Below are 17,404 nucleotides of genomic sequence, written 5' to 3' on the forward strand. Positions count from 1 at the left end.
CTACTGAAAAAACAAATGGTAAACAGCAGGGGAAAAAAATCATTTGCAGATGGAATTTAAGTCACCCACTTCATCTGCATAAGAATGAGGTCATTGTTCAACCGGTTCTGCAGAGAAAAATTTACCAAATTCTTAAACCGCAGTGTTTTACATCCCTGGCACCTCGCTGCAGCATAACTCAACAGTCTTAATCTAAAACAAATTCATCTAAATTTGCACTTCGAATATGCCGAAAAATACGAGTGAGATGATGAGATGCCAGAACCGGAGTACGCAGATTGATCCAAAATGTGAGCACTAACCAATCAATCAAAGCACAGACTCCGCGATGCTGGCCGCTTCAGAGAGAGAGAGAGAGACGCCGCCGGGGCACCTCAGCTCGCGCGGTACTTACGTGCGCTCGGAAACTGGTGCTCGAGCCAAGCCAGGAAAACTACGTCACGACACACATGCTAACACGAAAGTCTACTACTGCTACTAATTAGGGTAACTTAATCCTAGCTTCCTACTTCGGTATTGATATTTACATCAGTCAAACGTGATCCTCAGTCGAAAATATGATGTCCTTAATGGAAAGCACTTGGCACGACAAGGCGGTCGAGAAACACGTCAGCCCCCCCCCATTTGTACTTTAATTTGAGCTGCAGTGAGTAGTCGCCCTCCCCATCCGCCCCCCCCCAAACACAGACACGGTTTGTAGCACGAACAGCAAAAGACAGACCCCCTCAGCCCCCCGCCCCCCATCTGCAGCTCGCCAGAGCTCTACTCGTCCTTATTTTCCCGCCAGTCGGGCCAGCCCTCCTTCCACACTATGAAGACGAAAACGGACAGGACCACATGCAGCCCCACCACTGCGACAATGGTTGCGTAAAAGCCACTATCGTCAGGGGACAACAACAGGAGACTTTGGAAAAGGAGTAATTTACAGGAAAAATATAACCCCACAGGAACTTTAACCATAAGTCCTGCAAAAAGGAGAAAAATCTTAAAAGTCGTCGCCAGGCTGCCGCCCTCAGGCTTGGGCTCGGCGGCGTTACTGGCGGGCCGCTGAGCAGCCGGCGGAGGCCGGTGCGAGCGCGGCATCTCGTCAGTCCGTCTGTCCGCCCGTCCGTCGATGAGTCGAAGCTCACTCAAAACCACCCCACCCGACGTCTGCAGCGACTGCGACGACTGTGGCGACTGCGACAACTGCAGCGCCTCCGCGCCAAGCCCCGCCCAGGAACACGTCCTACTTCCGGCCGCCCACTTCCGCCGCGGCACGCGCCCGGCACGCATGTGCGGCAAGCCCTGCGCACCCAGCTCCCCTCCCGTGAGGGGACTGACCCCAGCCCGCCTGCGAGGGGCGCCGAGGTGGCCGCAGGTCTCGGACACCTGCCCGATCCTAATCCTTAAGAGAGCTGGCACGCTCCTTAGTGACGGAGTGGTCCCCGCCGCTGGAAGGGACGCTGGCGGGCAGGCCGCAACACGGAAACCAGGCGTCTGTCCCTGGCACCCTCACATGCCTAAGAGCGCGGCTGCCGCATGCTCGCGGTAGAGAAGTGATCTACTCTCGGGGTAGGAAAGCGGGTCAAAGAGAGCCGGACAGATAGAGTGGGCTTCTGAGATGCCGAGGGTACGCGCACAGGGCGCCGACCTCCCTTCGCGGTTAGGACCCCCTCCGGCCGCTGCGCACCTCCGGCGCCTGTCATTCCGGGCGGAGCTCGTCCTGCGGCAGCTGGGGCCGCGGGGGCTCAAGGGACTGACACCGAGGGGCCGGAGCGCCCGGAGGCTGTCTACGCGTTAATACACTGAGCTGTGCGCGTGTCAGAAGAGAAAATGGCCGGGGCCGCGAGGGGGCACCGGGTGTGCACGGAGGAGGCAGAAACCAAGCACCCGGCCAGGGCTGTGCTGGGCAGTTCCAAGGGGAGAGCTGGGAGGCTAAGAAGGGAACGGCAGCCCTTGCTGCCCCGCGTAGGGCTCCTTGTAAACTGCTTGCCAAGACTATTTTTCTGTCAGATATTTAAACAGGGCTGGGACTGCAGTGAGACCAGTGAGGGACCGGTCTCTAGCAGAAAATTTAAGGGGGTGCCAAAAAACTCAGCCATCAAGATAATTTTTCAGTGCGGTATTTTAAAAAACCAAACTAATGCAAAAATATCATGATGAACAAAACACTGATATTTTAAATAAAGACAGGATCCGGATCCTGCACTTTGACAACCCTGTCTTATTAGCCTAACCCCAGCCCTAGTCCTTGTAAAACTTTTGTTTACAAAAACATGTGCCACAACTCAACAAAAAGACACACACCCTATTTTAAAAATGGGCAAAGGATTTGAATAGACATTTCTCTAAGACATTTCATATATAAATGACCAACAAGTACAAGAAAAAATCCTTAACATCATTTGTCACTAGGGGAATGCAAATCAAAACCACAGTGATACCACCTTCACACTCATTAGCAGACCACAATAAAAAAATGGAAAATAACAAGTGTTAGTGAGGACATGGAAAAACTGGAACCCTCAAACATTGCTGGGGGCGATGTAAAATAGTGCAGCCACTGTGGAAAATAGTTCGGTGGTTTCTCAAAAGTTCACAGAATTACACATGACCCAGCAACTTCCACTTCTAGGTATATACCCAAAAGAAAAACATATGTTCAAACAAAAACTTACACGTGATTATTCACAAGCATCACTATTTACAATTGCCAGAAGGTAGAAACAACTTAAATGCCCATCAATGGAAGAATGGATAAACAAAATGTGGTGTATCCATACAATGGAATACTATTCAGCCATAAAAAGGAATGGCATTCTAATACATGCTACAAGATGCATGAACCATGAAAATATTATGCTAAGTGAATGAAGTCAGTCACAAAAGGCCACATATTATATGATCCCATTTATATGAAATATCCAGAATAGGCAAATTCAGAGAGACAGAAGTAGATTAGTGGTTGCTCTGGGCTGGGGGTGTGTAGGGGGATAGAAGAGTGACAGCTAAAGAGTCTGTGGCTTCTCTTTGTGGTGATAAAAATGTCTAAAATTGACTGTGGTGATGGTTGCACAACTCTCAATATTCTAAAAACCACTGAATTGTATACTTTAAATGGGTGAATTGTATAATATATGAATTATATCTCAATAAGTGTGTTTTTAAAAACCATACATAACACACAAGCACAGGAGTGGATGGCTCAGGGAGGCAGGCAGGCGCCGACTGCTAAAGCCCCCAAGCCCACTGACAGCTGGCTGTCCAGGGACCTGAGCCCCGACAGCCATACCTCTGGTTGTCCTTCACCAGTCTGCCTGTTCCAGGTCCACATCCCCAACTCAGCTGACTGACTGTACAAAGGTTCTATAGCAAACTGAGATAGCCCAAGAGCAGGTTCCCAACATCTCCCTTCAAGACAAAGGGAAAACTATCTACCATCTGGAAAATCTGTAAGCCTTGCAAATGAAGAAAAGTACCAGAGGCAAATTTAAAGAAATCTCAGCAGTATTAGAAAGAATGGTAATAATAATATATACTTGAAATTTATATAATCTTATAAATCAATGTTACCTTAATTTAAAAAGAAAAGGGAAAAAAAGGATGATAACCACAAGACAAAGTAGAGAGGGGCTAATAAGGAGAGTTCTTAAAGAACTGTCTAATCAAGATGGAAACACACAGTTAACTTTAGAAATTCGAATGGGCACATGATACCCATCAGAGAATAATCCACCTGAGAGGAAAATGCAGTGAAATCTGAAGATGGTAATAGTTCTGTATCTGAAAAAGCACCCCCTCTAGAAGAAAAGGCAGAAGAGAAAAAGACAGAAGACCACTGTGAAACACTGGTAGCTCCTGCTCCAGCTCCTCCAAGGCCCAAACCTAAACACCTGTGCCTCCCACAGGGGCCCACGCTGGCACCAGCCACATCATGGTGAAGTGCCTCTAATTAAAACAAAGATACCAAGACTCCTGGTAGGCAAGCCCCAGCCTTCTACACAAGCCACCAAGCCAAAACATGACCTGCAAAGTCACTGGTTCCAAAGCATCAGCTTCACTACCTACTCCATCCACATCATCCTGTCCCAAAGCTTCAAAGGAGCAGTTTCTAGTAAAACAATAACAGTGGGAACCACAGAGAGCAAGAAAAAAACTAGCAAGCAGCTAATGCCTCAACTGTTGTCAAACACAACCACTTCTGGTGTGGTCAACCTTACAGGACATTCTTCCGAGACCAGAGTGAAAAGTCTCAAACCTGAGCAGTCTGTCCCTGTCACCAAGGAGCAGACTACAGATAAATTCCACAAGTCTGTGGCTCTCACTGCCCCCATCCCCCCTCCTCTTCTTAAAAATCAGTATGTCATTCCCTCAAGACACTCCTGTTGTCCTGGTTAGCAGTGGAGTTCCCTGCCCATCTCTCCGAGACCTAAGTCAGTGTCTGTACTGAAGAATCAACACACAGAACCATTCTCACTCAGCACTGGCTTACGTGTTAGCACCAAGAAGACAGGGAAGGCCGCATCTCAGCCAAGGAGACCTGGGCTGATGGGACAATCTTCAGCATCTTTCATTGTCCCATAGGATGAAGGTCAAAGGGCATCACTATGCCCATGACTCTGACTCTGATGGGCCTATTCTGTCCACCAATAACCATGAGGAAGAAGAAGAGGGCAAGGATGGCAGTGGTGAATATGCTTTGGCAAGTAAAATAGGCAAAGGGATACTCTCACAATCAAGTTTAACAACAGACCATCTAAGACAGAATTAGAAGACAAAACATCTTGCAGTGACATCTGGAAAGGCAGGGAATGCAAGAATAAGTTAGAGATAGGAGACTTAGCCAGAGACCACGACTCAAGAATCTGAGCAAAGAAATATCTGAAAACAAAAGAAGGAAGCAGCAGACGCAGCAGCAAAACTGGAACTAAAGGGCAAACTCAACAGAAAGCTTGGGCTGAGACCCACAGTGACAGAGCCACAAGCACAAAGGATCTTGGTGTTTAAGGAGTGCGTAGGTCACTAATTCCCCTGATTAGGACCACCAGGCACAAGCCCTGGGCCAGGGTAAGACCTACAGACAAGGCAGCAATAAGTACAGAGCTAAATGAACTTACAAGCACAGCAATGGCAGCACTCAAACGTTTCATCATCCGTCTTGAAATGAGAGACTATTTGGAAACAGAGATTGATAATCTTTGAGAGTAACACCACTTACTGAAAACCTGATAATGCACTGGAATTTGAAAGCTTAACTTGCAGTGAAGGAAGTGTGGGCTCTGCTTTTTATAACCCAAATGGGGCCAACAAGCAAAGGGAAGGATGCAGTGACACTTGCTGTCTAGCATATGCTACTGATGTAAGTTATTCTTCATCAGGAGATTTAACCAAAGATGAGCAGAGGACAGTCACCGGCTCTCTGTTAGCAGAAAGCCAAATTTTATAGTGCAGGATTAAAGAAAAATGAGGAGTGCAATTGATGGCCAGTAGAGGGGGGTGGGAGTCGAAAAATCAGAAAAAACGAGAAGTATTTCATCACGTTAATGAAAAAAAGAGAAAACTGAAGCACAATTGTATTTCTGAAGTAGGCATTTGGTGGCTGGAAACTTATTATGGGGTTTGGAAATCTAACTACCCAACAAGGATTTCTTAAAGACCTAATCTTAGAAAACTCATCTTGTTTCATTATTATTTTGGTACAACATAGTATCATTAATTTATGTTGTACCAGTGAGTCCAGTTGTCAGAAAGAAGCCTGAGTGTTTTCATGCACCTTTTTCTTGAATGCAAGAGAATTCTACTGACACTTTATAAGCATGCTCACCCAAATTGTGTTGCAAGCTTCACCTAGCATAGCTGAACACACTTTACATTTTTTTTATACTCCTAACCCAGGATACCCACTTTACACAAGAGTTACAGGATTGGAAATAAAATCAGATGTAATGTGACTTTACAAAATAGCTTTGGAAATGAACCTTTTGGTCTTTCCCTATTTCAGTTATCTCCAAAGTGCAAATAAAAATATTTGATCTAAGGAAAATGATACTGACAATCATGACCTTTAAAAAACTGAAGTGCAAAGTTAAAACTCAAGCAAAACGCAGGTGTGCTACATGCAGATATTTCTGAATGGGAATTAAGAGTACTACCTTTTTTCTTTTGGTGCTGCATTAAGTTGGACGGCCGTTATTTTAAAAAAAGAAAAAAACACTAAGGTACATGAATCAAAAAAATTTTTACCAAATGACTTATAAGAGCACAGAAATTTCTGCTAAGTTGCGTGTAAGGAAAACCTCATCTCTTATTTTAAGAGTCCACAAATTGCATACATACATATAGTATTGACTATCAAAACAATCCAGGAAATAAAAGTATGGAATGTTCCCCTATGAACCTACAGTCAATATTGTTTTTTAATTAATTTTAATATATGTAAATACTACCTTGCATTCAATTGTTCAAGCTTGTTTTATGTCCTTTTTATTAAAAACATATGCAATTTAAAATAAGATAAAATCTAAATGGAGCTTTTTATTCTCAGAACATGGTCTACAGTTTTCTGAAATGTTTGATTCATAATATTGAAAATTATAATTTTAGATTTCAGCATAAAAGCAAGCATTCAATCTGGCAGATAAATTTAGATCCTGCCATTCATTGATATTTTGAAGAACCACTTAAAACTGGATGATTTTTGTTAAAACAATCTTAAGCACCGGTTGGCCTATTTTTTTTATGAAAGGCCAGGACCACTTTACAACTGATCAAAGTGACTAGCATCGTTGCACCTCTTGCTGTACTCAGTTTTGTGCATTAATACAAAGAAAGCTAGATTCCGGCAGTGGGGAAAACGCATGCAGCCAGCTGCAATTTTTTTCAGTCAAATATTGCATTAAAATATTTCTCTTCATTCCTGACTTTTTTAGTGCCTCCTTAATTTGGCACTCAAGGTGAGTGCCTCGGCCAGCTTGCCCTAGTACCAGTGCTGTATTTAAAAACTGCCTTGTGCCATGCATCCAGGGCCACAGCTATGGACAACTGCTAGCATTAATTACAACACCTTAACAACATCAGAAATTTAAGCACGTTAGTTACCAGGACACCACTCCAACTCACCTGGGGTCACAGTCAATGAGGGCCCAACCCCCATGGAACTTTTCATTATCAGGCAGCAGTAACTTCATGTAACTTTGTAAGAGCTGGCTAATTAGTTCCTGGTGGCTTCTCTGATTTTCCTTATGCAAAGCTTCATGTTCTTTCTCCTTGGTAAATATGGAATAAAGATCTTCTGTCACTGGAATGCCTTGCATCAAATCTAGAGTAGAAAGTGTTAATATGTATCATCATCTTAGTTTACTAAAACATTTTTAAAAATAAAAGAGAATGTAAGACCTAAAACAATAAAAGTCTTATAAGAAAACATACGCATAAATCTTCGTGACCTTGGATTAGGTATGCTTTTTAGATATGACAGTAAAATCACAAGCAACAAAAGAAAAAAAAGAAACAAACTGGACATCATCAAAACTAAAACCTGTTGTGTTTAAAGGGCAGTATCACGATAGTGAAAAGACAACCCACAGAATGAGAGAGAATATTTACAAATCATCTATCTGATAAGGGACTTGTATCCAGAATACATAAAGAATTCCCACAACTCAATAATAAAAAGACAAGCCAATTTTAACATGGGCAAAGGATCTGAGTAGACAAGCTAACTTCTTCCTGGTGCGGCATGAGGCTCAAGCTTTAACAAATCATTATAACACCATTCCCTATAGTTTTTTGGGACAATGAGACCAGGGGAGGCTTCTGTGACAGATCTGCCAAACTCTTGCCCTACAAGGGGGAGCAATAATCCAGACTGCCACCAGCCTCTCTTTCTAAACCTTGAAGAGATCCAGCTTCAGGATCAGGATGAAGCTGATGCTATGGATGGTCGAACTGAGAGAGGGACAGACTTGGGTCCTCAATGACATAAATGAGTCACTAGATCAACCAACAGAAGGTATCTTATTTTTCTTTGAATAAACTGCTAAAACCCACTTTTCGAGTCAGCACACACACACTATCTGTGACAAATGAACCAAACTTTTTTTTTAAGATTTTATTTTTTTCCTTTTTCTCCCCAAAGCCCCCCGGTACATAGTTGTATATTCTTCATTGTGGCTCCTTCTAGTTGTGGCATGTGGGACGCTGCCTCAGCATGGTTTGATGAGCAGTGCCATGTCTGCGCCCAGGATTCGAACCAACGAAACACTGGCCCGCCTGCAGCAGAGCGCACGAACTTAACCACTCAGCCACGGGGCCAGCCCCTGCATACATATATATATATTTTTTAGTTGTGGGTCCTTCTAGTTGTGGCATGCGGGACGCCGCCTCAGCACGGCTTGATGAGCAGTGCCATGTCCACGCCCAGGAACCAAACTGGCAAAACCCTGGGCCACCGAAGCTGAGCACATGAACTTAACCACTCGGCCACGGGGCCAGCCCCTGAGCCAAACTTCTTTACACAAGACTCCTCAAATTCCTAACTAGCCTGTGTCTAGGCCCTTCTATTTCACGTATGATAAATAATCAGGTTAAAAAATAGGATTTTAAAAATATTCCCAGGACAAGGTGTTATATTTGTTTCTAATCCAGAACACTGTACATTGATGTTAATTCCATAAGGTAATACTTTCACAAAAATTAAATTAAAAACATGCCAATGGGGCTGGCCCGTGGTATACTGGTTAAGTTCGGTGCATTCTGCTTTGGCAGCCTGGGTTTGCAGGTTTGGATCCCGGGTGCGGACCTACACCACTTGTCAGCCACGCTGTGGTGGCAACCCACATATAAAGTAGAGGAAGACTGGCACAGATGTTAGCTCAGAGCTAATCCTCCTCAGCAGAAATAAAAACAAAAACACATGCCAACTCATGAATTCCACTAAGCAGTCTACCCTCCATTTCCTCTTCTAAATAATGATAAGAATTGGTTAGGATAATCTCTAAACCTGATACCTTAACATCCTATTAAATCATACTTACAAAGGATGGTGTATTTGTCCACAGCAAGAACATAGGATAAATGTCTTATGGGGAAAGAAAATCATCTTGTTACATCTCTCAGCCTTGAGTAATGAAAAAACAAATAGAACATGGAGTTTTCAGTTGAAGAGGTTTTAGGGTACCTTATTCCATACTCCAGGAGCCTTAACCCTGCCTTTTGTTACATGAATAGCAAACTGACAAATACGTAAGGAAATGAGTGGTTCCTTTTGTTGCTCCAGCCTAAAAAAATTTTCAAATTCTAATCTGAATTCGAATTTGCTTTATTGGGTAAGATGCTCAATCTGAAAATACAAGTATATTATAAAACATGAACTATGTTAATGAAGTTGTTTTCTGTAAAACGTTAGTCACGGAAGGAATAACAAATTTTAAAGTAAGAAAGGCACTGATGATCCTTACCTATAACAGCTTGCCTGTAAGCATCCTTGAAGCGATTCAGGTAATACCTATTTGCTGAGTTAACTCCATCTTTCATGACTCCTGCTAACTTTCTTTCTCCGGTCCTTGTAAAGTCACCCTGTCAAGGAAAAAAGTCATTTTGACAATTTATTCAAACGGAACAATGTTCTCAAAGTCAATGTGGGCCTTCAATTCAAGACTGGGATTCTATAGGCTTTCATAATTTCCAAATAATGTATTTAAAGTAAATTATCTACTAGTATTTGACTCTGACCCAAGCATGTCAAATAACTAACTAAGCATACTATGTTAGACATGGTGCTTTAACGTAAGGCAATTCTTGGCAAAGTACAGAATTTCTAGAATTTACAGGTCAAAACTTATTACATAACAAACAAGAGAAAGATTTTCAAGCCACAAACTGGTATGATATTCAAAACCCACAAATTTCTGAAGTGGGAACAAGTGGACAGTTCCCTAGAGTTTATTATAATGGAATTTAACCTGTGTACATGGATACATGTGTATGTGTGTGTATAGAGCACCTGTGTATGTAGCTGCGTGTGTGTGCATGTGTATAGAGCACCTGTGTACGTGGATGCATGTATGCAGAGAGAGCACCTGTGTACGTGGATGCAGAGAGAGCACCTGTGTACGTGGATGTGTGGATGCAGAGAGAGCACCTGTGTACGTGGATGCGTGGATGCAGAGAGCAGAGGCTTCTGTACCTTGCTGCACATGACAATCTCTATAGAATGAGCCAATCAAGATTTAATTGTTTTGTTTCCCGTGCTTTTCACAACAAAGGTGTCAGAGCAAGTCCCTGAAGAGGTGGTGATTTAAACTTAAGGCAAGTAAGGTACAGTCTCTTTTTACCCTATCCCAACCCCACTATTTCTATCCAAGGCAATGTCAGAAATAGGCCTTGTCCTAAAACTGACCATTTAGGAAGAACATGTTGCCAATTAGTTAAGTCATTCACAGGAAATATTAATTTGGCAATAAGAATCTATTACAGAAGAGAGACGTGAATGTTGTGTCCAAAGAAGTTTAATATCAAAGGAAAAAAATAAATATTTTTTTCCAGCTTTATTGAGATATAATTGACAATGCATCGTATAAGTTTAAGGTGTACAATGTGATGATTTCATATATGTGTATATATAGTGAAATCATTACATTAAGGTTAGTTAATGGGGCCAGCCTGGTGGCATAGTGGTTAAGTTTTCATGCTCCACTTTGGTGGCCTGGGGTGCACCGGTTTGGATCCTGGGCATGGACCTACACACTGTTCATCAAGCCATGCTGTGGTGGCGTCCTACATAGAAAAACTAGAAGGACTTACAACTAGAATATACAACTATGTACTGGGGCTTTGGGGAGGAAAAAAGAAAAAAGAGGAAGATTGGCAAGAGCTATTAGCTCAGGGTCAATCTTCCTCACCAAGAAAAAAACAAGGTTAGTTAACATATCTATTACCTTACATAGTTCCTTTTTGTACATGTGTGTGGTGAAAACATTTAAGATCTACTGTCTTAGCAAATTTCAAGTATACAATATTGTTAACGATAGTCAGAATGCTGTGCATTAGATCTCCAGAATGTATTCATCTCATAACTCAGTTTGTACCCTTTGACCAGCATCTCCCCATTTCCCCCATCCCCTGGTAACCACCAATCAACTCTGTTTCTATCAGTTTGGCTTTTTTAGATTCCACATATAAGTTAGATCATGTAGTATTTGTCTTTGTCTGGCTCATTTCATGTAACGTAAAGCCCCCAAGCTTCATCCATGTTTTCACAAATGGCAGGATTTCCTTCTTTTTTTATAGCTGAATAACATTCCATCAAATACACACAAATAGAGTACATTTTCTTTAGCCATTCATCCAGTATTGGACACTTAGGTTGTTTCTATGTCTTGGCTGTTATGAGTAATGCCACATGAACATGGGGTGCAGATATCTCTTCTAGACACCAATTTCATTTCCTTTGGACATATACCTATAAATGGGATTGCTGGATCATATGGTATCAATTTTTTTTTTTTTTTGAGGATGATTAGTCCTGAGCCAACATCCGCCACCAATCCTTTTCTAAAATGCTGAGGAAGATTGGGCCTGAGCTAACATCCATGCCCATCTTCCTCTCCTTTATATGTGGAATGCCTGCCACAGCATGGCCTGATAAGTGGTGCGCAGGTCTGTGTCCAGGATCTGAACCAGTGAACCCTGGGCTGCCAAAGTGGAGTGCACAAACTTAACTGCTACACCACTGGGCCGGCCCCATATGTGGCATCAACTTTCTGAGGAACTTCCATACTGTTTTCCATAATGGCTATGCCAATTTACGTTCCCACAACGATGTACAAGGGTGACCTTTTCTTCACATCCTTGCCAACATGTTATCTTGTCTTTTTGATAACAGCCATTCTAACCCGAGTCAGGTGCTATCTCATTATGGTTTAGATTTGCACTTCCTGATGACTACTGCTGTCGAGCACCTTTTCATGTCCCTGTTGGCTATTTGTATATCTTCTTTGGAAAAATGTCTGTTCAGGTCCTTTGCCCATTTTTTAATCAGATTATTTGTTTTTCTGCTATTAAACTGTATGAGTTTCTTACATATTTTGGATATTAACCCTTTATCAGATATATGGTTTGCAAATATTTTCTCCCATTCTACAGGTTGTCTTTTCATTTTGTTGATTGTTTCTTTTGCTGTGCAGAAGCTTTTTTGTTTGATGTAGTCCCACTTGTTTATTTTTACTTTTCTTGCTTATGCTTTTGGTGTCACATCCAAACAGTCACTGCCAGGACTAATGTCACAGAGCTTTTCTCCTATGTTTTCTTGTGGGAGTAAACTGGAAAGTTTCAGTCGTACATTAAGTCCTTAATCCATTTTGATAGGGGTCCAATTTAATTCTTTTACATGTGAATATCCCATTTTGCCAACATCTTTTTTATATTCTCAAGAACTTTATTTTTAGTTTTTTACTTTTTTTATTGAGATAACATTGGCTTATAACATTATATAAATTTCAGGTGTACATCATATTTCAATTTCTGTGTAGGCTACATCACGTTCACCACCCAAAGACTAATGCCAGCATCATTTATTGAAGAGGCTATCCTTTCCCTATTGAGTATTCCTGGCTCTCTTGTCAAATATTAGTTGATTGTATATGTGTGAGTTTATTTCTGGGCTCTCAGTTCTGTCCCATTGGTCTGTGTGTCTGTTTTTATGACAGTACCATATTGTTTTGATTACTATAGCTTTGTAATATAGCTGAAATCAGGGAGTGTGATGCCTCTAGCTTTGTTTTTCTTTCGCAAGATTGCTTTGGCTATTAGGGGTCTTGTGGTTCCACGCAAATTTTAGGATTGATTTTTTCCATTTCTGTGAAAAATGCCACCAGAATTTTGATAGGGATTGCACTGAATCTATAAACAGCTTTGAGTAGTATGAAAATTTTGACAATATTTATTTTTCTGATCAATGCACACAGGATATCTTTCCATTTACTTGTGTCTTATTCAATTTCTTTCATCAATGTCTTAAAGTTTTTAGTGTACAGATCTTTCATTTCCTTGGTTAAATTTATTCCTAAGTATTTTACTGTTTTTGATGCTATTGTAAAAGGGATTGTTTTCTTTTTCAGATTGTTGTCAGTATATAGTTTGTCAGTTTATAGACACAAATGATTTTTGTATGTTGATTTTGTGTCCTACAACTTTACTGAATTCATTTATTAGTTCTAACAGTTTTCTGGTGGAGTCTTTAGGATTTCTATACATATCTGCAAACACAGACAATTTTACTTCTTCCTTTCTGATTTGGATGCATTTTATCTCTTTCTCTTGCCTGACTGCTATGGCTAGAACTTCCAGGACAATGATGAATAAGAGTGGTGAAAATGGGCACTCTTGTCTTATTCCTGATTTTAGAGGAAAAGCTTTTAGCTTTTCACTGTTGAGTATGGTGTTAGCTGTGGGTTTGTCATATATGGCCTTTATTATGTCGAGGTATGTTCCTTCTATACCCAATTTGTTGAGAGTTTTATCATGAAAAAATGTTGAATTTTGTCAAATGCTTTTTCTGCATCTACTGAGATGATTGTATGATTTTTATCTTTTATTCTATTAATATGGTATGTAACATTCACCAATTTGTGTATGTTGAACCATCTTGGCATCCCAGGGATAAACCCACTTGATTTTGGTGGTGTTTAATGGTTTAACGTGCTGTTGAATTTGGTTTGTTAGTGTTTTGTTGAGAATTTTTGCATTTATATTCATCAGGGAGTTGACCTGTAGTTTTCTTTTCTTGTAGTGTATTCACCTGGTGTTGGTATCAGGGCCTGACATAACATGAGTTTAGGAGTGTCCTCTCCTCTTATATTTTTTGGAAAAGACTGAGAAGGGGATTGGTGTTAGTTCTTCTTTAAATGTTTGTTAGAATTCACCAGTGACACCATCTTGTCCTGGGCTTTTCTTTGTTGGAAGGTTTTTGCTTACTGATTCAATCTCCTTACTCACTGGTCTGCTCAGATTTTCTATTTCTTCATGATTCAGTCTTGGTAGGTTGTACATTTATAGGAATTTATCCATTGTCTTCTAAATTTCTAATTTGTTGGCATATAATTGTTCAGAGTAGTCTCTTATGATTTTATGTATTTCTGTGCTATCAGTTGTAATGTCTCTTTCATTTATAATTTCATTTGAGTCCTTTTTTTCTTGGTTAGTTTACCTAAAAGTCTGTCAATTTTGTTTATCTCTTCAAAAAACCAACTTTTAGTTTCACTGATCTTTTCTATTGTTTTCATATTCTCTATTTCATATATTTCTACTCTAATCTTTATCGTTTCCTTCCTTCTGCTAACTTTGGGCTTAGTTTCTTCTTTTTCTAGTTTCTGAAGATAGAATGTAGATTGTTTATCTGAGATCTTTCTTTTTCCTTAAAGGCATTTATAGCTATAAACTTTCCTCTTAGAACTGCTTTTGCTGTATCTCATAAGTTTGGGTATGTTGTGTTTTCATTTTCATTTGTTTCAAGTTTTTTTTATTGTTCTTTTGATTTCTTCTTGGATCCATTGGTTGTTCAGGATTATGCTGTTTAATTTCTACATATTTGTTAATTTTCCAATTTTCCTCCCATTAGTGATTTCTAGTTTTATACCACTATGGTCAGAAAAGATACATAATATAATTTCTATCTTCTTGAACTTGTGAGACTTGTTTTGTGGCCTAACATATGATCTATCCTGGAAAATGTTCTGTGTATGCTTCTGAAGAATGTGTATTCTGCTGTTATTGGATGGAATGTTCAGTATATGTCTGTTAGGTCCATTTGATCTATAACGCTGTTCAAATTTGCTGTTTCCTTATTGATTTTCTGCCTGGATGATCTATCCATTGTTGCAAATAGGGTATTAAAGTCCCCTACTATTATTGTATTGCTGTTTATTTCTTCTTTAGTTCGGTTAGTGTGTGCTTTATATATTTAGGTGCTCCAATGTTGGGTGCATAAGAAGTATTTCTCTTTAAACAATAACTTCTACAAGGACTTCTAAAGTTAAGTTTCCTTAATTAATAAAAAGTTTTTTTATATTTATCACTAAACGAAAAGATGGACTATCTGATGCCTGTTGAGCCCTTGATGTTATAAGAAATTTGTTATAAGAAATATCCTGAGATGTACTATTAGCTTGAAGGAAAATTAACATAAACCTAATTTAAACTAATTCAATCACTTCCTATTGCCCACACAGGGAGTATTTAGTGACCAGTGACTCTATTTTTCATTTAAATTAAGTTCTATGAAGATTAGCTCTGTTGGATCCTCAAAAGACCTTATTTATAACAACCATCAAAAGATGATAAAGTATTTCTTCAGCATTTACTATGTGCCAGAGAATGGTCTAAGCCCTCACATGCACTAACTCATATAATCCCAAGATAGTCTTTTGAAGTGGGTCTAGTATTATTCCTGTCTTACAAATGAGAAGACAGACAGAGAGGTTAAGTGGCTTGCCCAAGGTCGCAGAGCTAGTAAGAGGCAGGGCTGGGATTCAAATTTCAGAGGAGGCAAATTATCATACTAGAGACCAAATCCCATCAACAGACATGTTTTGCTTTGTCTGTATAAAGTTTTAAAAGCCAACTCTCTCACATAAAATTCCAAATTTCCAAACTCCCTTGAAAAACTGCAAGATCTAGCAACACTGGGCCTTTGTCCAGGGGAAGTAGCAGAACAGCACCCTCCTGAGACAACATATGCTCTTCCTCAGGGCCACACAGCCCCATCTCTCCCTTTAATCTAATGGGTGGCCTGCGTGAGTCACATCACCTGGCCTTAGCAGGAACTCGAATATGTGACCCCTGCCTTAGCTTAACATTCTAGACCTACCACTTATAGCTCACCGATCTTTCTCTCAAAAACAAAGCTGGTTTTAAACCACACTGTGTGTCCCACAGAATGATCCACCAATGCTCGCTGCAGGTATTTACCTTCAGAGCAGCTGTCCCCGCGTACTGTCTGCTAATGGAGTCACCGTTGTTGGCCCACATAATCTGATAGATCCGATTGCATTTCACTGGTAGTGGCTGCTCCGGGGGCATCACACCTAACTTTTTCAGCTAAAATCAACACATTGGTGGATTAACTAAATATGAGCCAAGAAACCATAGCATAAAATATATAATACAGAAAAAGGAAGCATGTTCATATACAATTTAGGACCCTTAAATAAAAGAAAGGGTGTTTTCAGACTTTTTCAAAATAAAGCACCACTTGAGAGAGAGTTTTATGAACTGCTACAGGTGAATAGATAGAATGAAATATTTATACCGTTTTGGTGTAATTTTTAATGGGTAGGCTCATATTACATTTTGTCTTTGTTTTAAATTTGCCTATGAAGTGAAACTATTAAAAAAGCACATCGAAACAACAATAATATTAATAGTAGCAGAACAGTAAGTGACGAAGAAATGCTAACTATATGCTAGGGCTAGGGTTCTAAGAGCTTTTTTACATAAATTATCTCATTTACTCCTCATAACAATCCTATACAATCAATACTCTTATTACTTCTATTTTAAAGATAAGGAGACAGGAGTTTGGGGAGGTTGAGTTCTTTGCATGGGGTCAACACCCAGTATGTGGAAGAGCCACGACTTGGGCTCAAAAGCCTGGCTACTTCAATGATACATTAGAAGGAGCAGACTGACATCCTCAAAGGCCAGTCATTAGGTTCTATCAAAAAGAAAAAGAAAAAGAAAAAGCCGAAAAACCATGCTAGGAACTTCCACCTTGAAAATTGGTTTCTCAGGTGTTAGAGGACTGAAAGATCTAAAAGGGGATACTGAGTAACAGACATCATTACTGCAGGAAGCAGTTGCTACCAACTGGGGCATAAAGGGAAGAGGCTGGTTCTGTGGGGTCAAAGGAACCAACAGCCCCAGAGAGGGCACCACTGACAGAATACAACACAGGGGAAGAAGCTTGTCCCTTTTAACTCCTCCAGCCTCGTGGTCTTCCTTTAGCGCCCCCTATTGGAAGAGCCTGACATGGAGCTGGCCAGCCGAGCAAAAATGTGATGTACATGGGGCCGGCTTCGCGGCTGAGTGGTTAAGTTCGCGTGCTCCGCTGCGGCGGCCCAGGGTTCGGATCCTGGGCGCGGACATGGCACCGCTCGTCAGGCCACATTGAGGCAGCATCCCACATCCCACAACTAGAAGGACCTGCAACTAAGATATACAACTGTGTGTGGGGTTGAGGAGATAAAGCAGGAAAAAAAAAAAAAAAGAAAGAAAGAAAGACTGGCAACAGTTGTTAGCCCGGGTGTCAATCTTTAAAAAAAAAAAAAAAAAAAAAATGTGATGTACAGACTCCCAGCCCCAAATACAGAAGGTTTGGAGCTGAGAGAAAATAACTTGTCAAATAACTTGACAAGGAAGATATTAT

The 17,404-nt window shown here is 40.8% G+C and overlaps 1 protein-coding gene and 1 pseudogene across 5 annotated transcripts in view; one reads left to right on the plus strand and one right to left on the minus strand.

Moving 5' to 3' along the window:
• Positions 1-17,404, minus strand: part of INPP5F (inositol polyphosphate-5-phosphatase F) — a 96,511-nt gene that overhangs the window by 7,358 nt on the left and 71,749 nt on the right. For all 5 annotated transcript variants that reach the window (XM_070482175.1, XM_070482172.1, XM_070482160.1 and 2 more), the window contains exons 13-15: positions 15,949-16,077; positions 9,441-9,558; positions 7,102-7,300 (exon numbers count right to left, since the gene is read on the minus strand). In XM_070482175.1, coding sequence (XP_070338276.1) covers positions 7,102-7,300; positions 9,441-9,558; positions 15,949-16,077 — 446 coding nt within the window. The remainder of the gene's footprint in view (positions 1-7,101; positions 7,301-9,440; positions 9,559-15,948; positions 16,078-17,404) is intronic.
• On the plus strand, positions 3,858-6,172 carry LOC123277850 (phosphatase and actin regulator 2 pseudogene; annotated as a pseudogene).

Source organism: Equus asinus, chromosome 2 (assembly GCF_041296235.1).
Source record: "Equus asinus isolate D_3611 breed Donkey chromosome 2, EquAss-T2T_v2, whole genome shotgun sequence".
NCBI lineage: Eukaryota > Metazoa > Chordata > Mammalia > Perissodactyla > Equidae > Equus > Equus asinus.